At 46.7% G+C, this 7,142-nt stretch overlaps 1 protein-coding gene across 1 annotated transcript in view; it reads left to right on the forward strand.

The window, feature by feature from the left end:
• Positions 1-7,142, forward strand: part of CASZ1 (castor zinc finger 1) — a gene marked incomplete at its 5' end in the record, with an annotated part of 36,951 nt that overhangs the window by 8,045 nt on the left and 21,764 nt on the right. The window contains 4 exons of the mRNA XM_010078042.1: positions 51-141; positions 2,194-2,358; positions 4,994-5,166; positions 5,579-6,447. Of these exons, the coding sequence (XP_010076344.1) occupies positions 51-141; positions 2,194-2,358; positions 4,994-5,166; positions 5,579-6,447 (1,298 nt within the window). The remainder of the gene's footprint in view (positions 1-50; positions 142-2,193; positions 2,359-4,993; positions 5,167-5,578; positions 6,448-7,142) is intronic.

Genomic DNA, 7,142 nt, shown 5'->3' on the forward strand with positions numbered 1-7,142 from the left:
GCTTCATTCTCTCTGCCTTTGTTTCTTCTGTCCTCCTCTGATGTTTGCAGGTTCTCTGGCAGTCAGCACTGCGGACACATACACTGTGCGTACCAGTACCGAGAACATTACCACTGCCTTGACCCAGAGTGCAACTACCAGGTAAAAGAACAGTAAAAAGTTATCAGCACAGCTACCTGTGTGTGAAGGGGTGCAGCCTAGGGGAGACGTGCGTCCTGCTGTGCTTTCCTCCCCCAGTCACACACGTGCCTCTTCACTTTTCTGAAACAGCAAGGTGTATTTTGAACTTACTAGAATCCTATTTTGTTCCCATTCAACCCAATGAAACACCATTTAACCAAACCCAGACCACCATAACGAAGAACAGAATACAGATTAGCTCAAGTCAGTGGGAACTACTCCAGATTTACATCAGGGAAAGCAAGAGAATAAATTCTGCTGTGTTACAAGTTGTGCCTGAAACTAGAGAATGCTGATCTGTTGCCTGAGTGACATTGTAGCAGCAAATTCTGCAACAAAACACCCAATAAGACCAGCAGCAGTCTGGGATTTGTGGGGAAAGCGTGGGGGCAGGAGCATGTGCGATGCTGTAATTGCTGGGAGAAGTGCCAGGGTAGCGACGTCAAGCCAGCCGAGTCACGTGCTGTGTTTGTTTACCCTCTGCCCAGGTCCGTGAGTTTGACACTGCCATTTCTGTGGTCAGGCTGCGTGTGTGTAAGTGGGAATCCCAGAGTTTGCTTCCACTGTGTGTCTGACACAACTCCAGCCCTACCCCAGGAGACCTTTGGTCTCAAAGCAATGAGTCTGACCACAGCCTGGCAAGTTGATCTGGATCTGCTGAGGTTGACTGTGGGTTTCTATTGATCAAAGGAGAGTTCATCTCTGGGATACATGTAGTGGTCCTCCTAGCCCAGCATTTGGTAATCGAGATGAGTCTGTCCCAACTGTGACACGGATATCTCTGCACCAGAAAAAGAAAAACACAAAGAATGGAAAGACAGAAAAACCTATTATGATGATTGGCCTCATGATTATTTCCTAAGGAGTCTGGAAGCTGCTTGCAAAGGAGCTGTCTGGTCTCGCAGGGAATAAGGATTTAGGCTGCTTTTTAAAATGCAAATTATTTTATGGCTGAGATATATTTTAGAATAAGTAACGCTCTGTAATAAGTGGGCACAAATTAACGATGATTGGCAATAGCAATCCTGTATGTACGCCCTGGGAAATCATACCTCCAGCCTCCAAGGGATTCTTGTTGAAATCTATATCCGTATATTCCAGTGCCAATATCAACGAGATTGATCAGGATTGATATTATAGGAGGAATGAGTGGAAGTGATAATTATTTGTTTCCTATGAGGGAGACTAGAAAAGTTGTTAAACATTAGAATACAGGCCTTTTCAATTACTCCTCAAAATAAATGGGTATTGATTTATTTTTTAAAAAAACTAGATTTACTTTTCCACCTTCACTGTTAAATATTGATGTCTGTGGGAAATAGAAATGAAAAGCTTCATTTTAAAGGCACTTAGCCTGCTCTGACAGTGAGGTACCCCTTCATTACTTCAAGCAGGTAGAGGATGAAAAGGATATTCTGGTCATACAGATTTAGCACTGAGCTCTACTACCATCTTTTTGTGTGACTGAAAGAAAGTTCTGTGTTCCTGTTTTCCTAATAAAGCCATCCGACCTTGTAGGGGAGGCAGAAGACTTACAATGGGAAGCCACTGTAAAGGAGCAGTGTGTTTTTCCCAGTTTCTAGTCTGACATGAATGTGGCAGCCAGTGTCTTGCTAAACTACTACAGTGAGTGATTTGGAAGCTTGAATTACTCTCTTGTAGGCAGTTTAGTTCACTGGTTTGCTTTCTAACTATAGCAGTTCTTGAGATAGTAGCAGCTAAAATTATGTTAAAAGAATTGCTGTCTTAAAGCTGCAGGGAGTGTATTCTGGACATCACCCCAGTGTCGTGTTTACTCTACAACTTTCCATGTGTAGGTACTTTCCCTTTACCAAGAAGATACATGCACACAATTTCTCTTTAATCTGACTCTCTTGGGGTGATTACTGCTGAACTTTAAACTCCTGGTACTCCTGGTTTATTAACAGCAACAACAAAAAAAAACCCCCTGCCCCCAGGATTACTCACCCACTCCCATCACGTGTGTCTCACTGTCTCTCTCTATCTCTCCAGAGATTCACTAGTAAACAGGATGTGATTCGGCATTACAACATGCACAAGAAACGTGATAATTCCCTCCAGCACGGCTTCATGCGCTTCAGCCCCTTGGATGACTGCAGCGTGTACTATCACGGCTGCCACCTGAACGGGAAAAGCACACACTACCACTGCATGCAGGTAACGCAGGGCTGGGGAACAGACGGGAGCACACGAGGCAAATGAAGAGCCATTGTTTGAGCTGTGGCCTTTCTGGGGTGGACTGAAATGGTTCTTGAGTTCAGGCAGCCCAGCATTTCCTTGTTAGAGAGCAAGGGGCTGCCCTCAGGCAAAAGGGCAACATCTTCACCACTCGCAGCCTCTCTTGCTCACTTCTGATCCAGGCACCTCTTTGAAGAGTCTGTGCCCTGCCCTCACTGCACTTGCCCTGCCAAGCCTTGGGAAGGGCGAAGGCAAGCACCATTCTCTTTTTAGAAGCCTTGTGCACGCAGTGAAGCAAAGCAGATCTCAAGGTTTTCTCACAGTCTTGAGCTCTATTTGCTCAAACAAGTCCTGTTCTCTGAGATTCAGGGACCTCTCTGCGATGCACTGCACTGCCTCTACCCAAATCTGATCTGTCACTCCCTTGAAATCAGACTTTTCTATGACACATCTGCCCTTTAACACTGGGTTAATTTCATCCATAATCAATTTCTAAAGTAATGAAACTTTAATGTCACATATCTAGACTTAACACCCTTGGTTCTCCATCTCCTTCACCGGTGGTACTGGGGGCTGTAGGCTGGGAGCTTTGTTTCAAGAGCCAGCCAAGCTTCAACAGCAGCATAACCAGAGCTGGAGTTGCTGCATAGATGTAACTGTGACGCCTTTACTGTTTTTAGACACAGACACACCAGATTGCTTGGGTCTTACCCTGATCATTCTTCAGATTAGAGGGTTTGATCTGTGCTTCTTTCATTAGAATTTTAGCCAAACCCTTGCTGTGAGAATGTGCTGTAGTTACAAATAGAATAATCAGGCAACCCTTGGTGAAAGCTTTTCTGTTTTGAAAACTCAGGTCTCACTTCCTGCCCTATCCCAACAGTTTAAGACCCCAGTTAAAGTCACAAGGCCTTAATCACATGCTTAAATGCTTTGCTGGGATAGACTTCAGCTTATGTTTAACTTGAAGTCAGGTAAGCTTTCTGAAGTCAATGGGGCTTAAGCACATACTTAAATGTTAGGCATGCACTCAAGTACTGTCCCGAATAGGGGCTGTTTTGAGCATGTGCTTACAACATTTGATAAATTGGGAACTTCATGTGACTTTCTCTTGAGGACATTTTCTGTTATGCTTCCATAATATTCATTGTTCAGTTTCTTTAATTGACCAGGATGGGATTTGTTTAATTTTTTTTGAGAGTGCAAGGAATGTTTCACACGTTTAAGTCACTCTGAGTTCGAATAGAGACCCTCATTTACACAGCTATATATGGGTAATTCCGTCCTGTGCCCACTGTCTTCCAGTAAAGTAATGCCCATGTAAGCAGCGTCTTAACAGGAAAGGTGTCTGAATATAAACGCCCAATTAAAGAAAATACTGCTTAAATGGCAGAATTTGTGCCATCCATCTCATGCGGTTTTTTTTTCCTTTATGTCCATAATTGGTGTGGATAAAATTCAGTTAGTTGTTTATATAAACTGACATTTTTTTTAAGCTTTAGCACCAAGAGCTGCATTGCAAATTATTCCTAAGGAGGTTTTTGTTTAATTCTTTTTTTTAATGCCGTGCAGGGTCTGTCTTTTTTCAAGGTGTCAGTGTGGGGAGAGGGAGGCTCTTTTATATTGGAAATAGCTGGAGATCCTTTTTATTTTTTTTTCTGGGTATTTGTCATGGGTTTTGTTATTGCCTGTTTGAATCAACCTGGGCTGAACTAAGAGGTGGTGTTTTCGTTCTCTTCACTTCTGAGATGGTGCAGGCATTGGCACACGTTGTGCTAGAGAAGAAAAAAAAAAAAGTCCTCCCTCAGCAGGGCTGAGGACGTTTTCAGATTCCAGTGTTTTTTTACTCAATATGGCAAAGTTGCCCGCTTTACCCAGAGGAAGGCAGGTTTTCAGCATTCCGTCCTCGTCACACCATTCCCATTTGCTGCACGAGTTTAACATTATTGAAGTGGTAGTCTTGAACAGTGACGGGGAAAAATAAGTCATCGCTTTGCTAAGATCAGCTGAACATGGGGTTTATGCTTGGCTAGAATGAAACCTGTATATTGCAAGCTCAAAAGATCAGCCGCATGTTGCACCACCCTGCCTTACCTCCCAGAAGGTAAATAACTCAGTCCCACTCAATTTTGTATTCCCCAAACAGATGAAAGTCCTACTTCATTCCATGTCACTCCAGAATAACAAAAAGCAATGGCATCTGTCAGTGTTCTTTTCTCCCTAAGAGCATGAACCCTGCCTCCCTGAGCAGGCATGATTATCTGTAGCTGGTCTTTTTTCCCCTTCATCCTCCCTTTTTTTTTTTCTTACTGTGTTGTGCCCAGAGAGTTTGTTTTTGTTTTTTTTTCTTTTTTTTTGCATCCTCCTTTTTTTTTTTCTTACTGTGTCGTGCCCAGAGAGTTTGTGTTGGTTTTTTTTTGTTTGTTTTTTTTTTCACAACTTCTCTATCAGTCTTTACATTGGGAATTAAAGTGATGACTTTTAATACTCCTAGGAGAAGTGCACAACTGGAACTGTTAAATGTATGTGTGCTGCTCATGTGTTTATTGTTGCTGGTAATAATGGTGGGCGGTTAAAACGCTGTGCTGATGACTCCTGTTTTGGCCTGGGGTAGGTGGGTTGTAACAAGGTCTATACAAGCACCTCGGATGTGATGACCCATGAGAACTTTCACAAGAAGAACACGCAGCTCATCAACGATGGGTTTCAGCGGTTCCGTGCCACGGAGGACTGCGGCACTGTGGAATGCCAGTTCTATGGCCAGAAAACCACTCACTTTCACTGCAGGTGAGACAGCAGCCAGCTCATCCCTTTCAGGGCCACGCTCTGCCTTCTGTACACAAATGCCCTTCTGTTGATCTCTCATGTTCTTAGGAACAGTAGGAAAGCACAGTTTGTACCTTAGTCCCCTTTAGCTGCTGTTTTGGTTGGAACTTCTAGCAGTGGGTTCCAACATCCCCACGTTATTGTGTCTGTTCCTCAGGGTGGAGTGAGCTTCCCAGCTCTCTTACATGGCAGCAGTTTTGCTTGCCTTGATGTCACAGGTTAATCCACATAAAGCTGCTCAACCCCTTTGCAGCCAGGACCCTTGTGTCATACTGGCCCCCGTCCTTATCCCAGAGGGAGGCAGGTGACAGCAGTTGCGTTGTGCTCCTAGCCCACCCAGCCAACCACCCTCTACTCCTTGATGCCCTTGCAGGCGACCTGGGTGTACATTCACCTTCAAGAACAAGTGTGACATTGAGAAGCACAAGAGCTACCACATCAAAGATGATGCCTATGCCAAGGACGGCTTCAAGAAGTTCTACAAGTATGAGGAATGCAAGTATGAGGGCTGTGTCTACAGCAAGGCCACCAACCACTTCCACTGCATCAGGGCAGGCTGTGGCTTCACCTTCACCTCCACCAGCCAGATGACCTCCCATAAACGCAAACACGAGCGCCGGCACATCCGGAGCTCAGGAGTGCTGGGCCTGCCTGCCTCTCTTCTGGGGTCCAAGGATAATGAGCAAGAGGAGTCCAGTAATGACGACCTTATTGACTTCTCTGCTATGAGCTCGAAGAACTCCAGCCTGAGTGCCTCCCCCACCAGTCAACAGTCTTCCGTTTCTCTCATAGTCCCAGCTGCGCCCTCCTCTGCTGCCGAGCTTGCTTCCTCACAGGCCAGCAAGTCTGCCAACAGCATGACACCAGCCACCAAGATCTCTGGCCTGCTCTCCCAGGCTCTGCCCAGCAATATACCCTTGGCCCTGGCACTCTCCAACTCAGCACTTCCTGGAACAGCTGGATCCTTCTTCCCCATCATCCCCAGTCGGGTCTCTACACCGCTTCCTGCCAGCTCAGCTAACCTGCTGACTGCTGGTTCTTCTGGCACCAATCCAACATCATCTGCTCCTACGGATTCCTCATCCCAGGGTATTGCAGGATCTGGTGAGCCAGCGGCTACTTCTTCTCCAGCTCCAGCAGCATCTATAATGGAAAGGATCTCTGCCAGCAAGGGGTTAATCTCGCCCATGATGGCCAGGCTGGCAGCAGCTGCACTCAAGCCCTCTGTGGCACTTGAAGCAGGTGAGTTGCCCTCTTCCGTTGGGCTACTGGTGGGGCAAGAGCAGGGCCTGGTGACGTGGAGAGGAGTGAATGGGAAGCCACCTAGCTGTCCATGGGACTGGAGGTTGGGAGGAGGTAGTAAAGGAACAGAAAGGGGAGAAGAGATTTGGTTGTGTCCAGTTAACCCTTGAAGGGGCAGCCTTGGCGTGGTGTGCTGTGGAGCCTGGCTGTGCCCGCATGGCCAGAAGAGAGGCAGGAACACAGCTCTGCCCACAAATGGAGGAGGCTCTTGACAGATGTGAAGGAAGACCGTTGCCATGTGTATTACCTAGTTTGCGGTAGGCTGTATGACACATATAAATGAAGAAGAAGCTTGGCCAATACTTGCAGGCCATCCAGCAGCCCAAGCCCTCTTCTGCAGGCTGCGTCGAGTTGTGGCTGGGCCCAGTGGTGTGGATCCTGTAGCCCATTGCCAGTTGTTTTTCTGAGCTGGGGGTCAGCTCCAGCGCTGTTGTCCCAGCTGTGGGTTTGGAGGGAGCGTTGGTACAGGACATTTCTCCTGCTCAGTTGTTGCAAGCTGCGCTTCTCTGTCCCTGTGGCTTCCGGAGCTGCGAGGGGCAGCGGCACCGTGAGGGGGGTGAAAGAGGGGAATGAGAATTCCTCCTCCTCCTGCCACCCACACCTGGGACACGGGGCTCCCTCCAGAGCACAGGGCA

Source organism: Pterocles gutturalis, unplaced genomic scaffold, assembly GCF_000699245.1.
Source record: "Pterocles gutturalis isolate BGI_N339 unplaced genomic scaffold, ASM69924v1 scaffold3346, whole genome shotgun sequence".
NCBI classification, from domain to species: Eukaryota; Metazoa; Chordata; class Aves; order Pterocliformes; family Pteroclidae; genus Pterocles; species Pterocles gutturalis.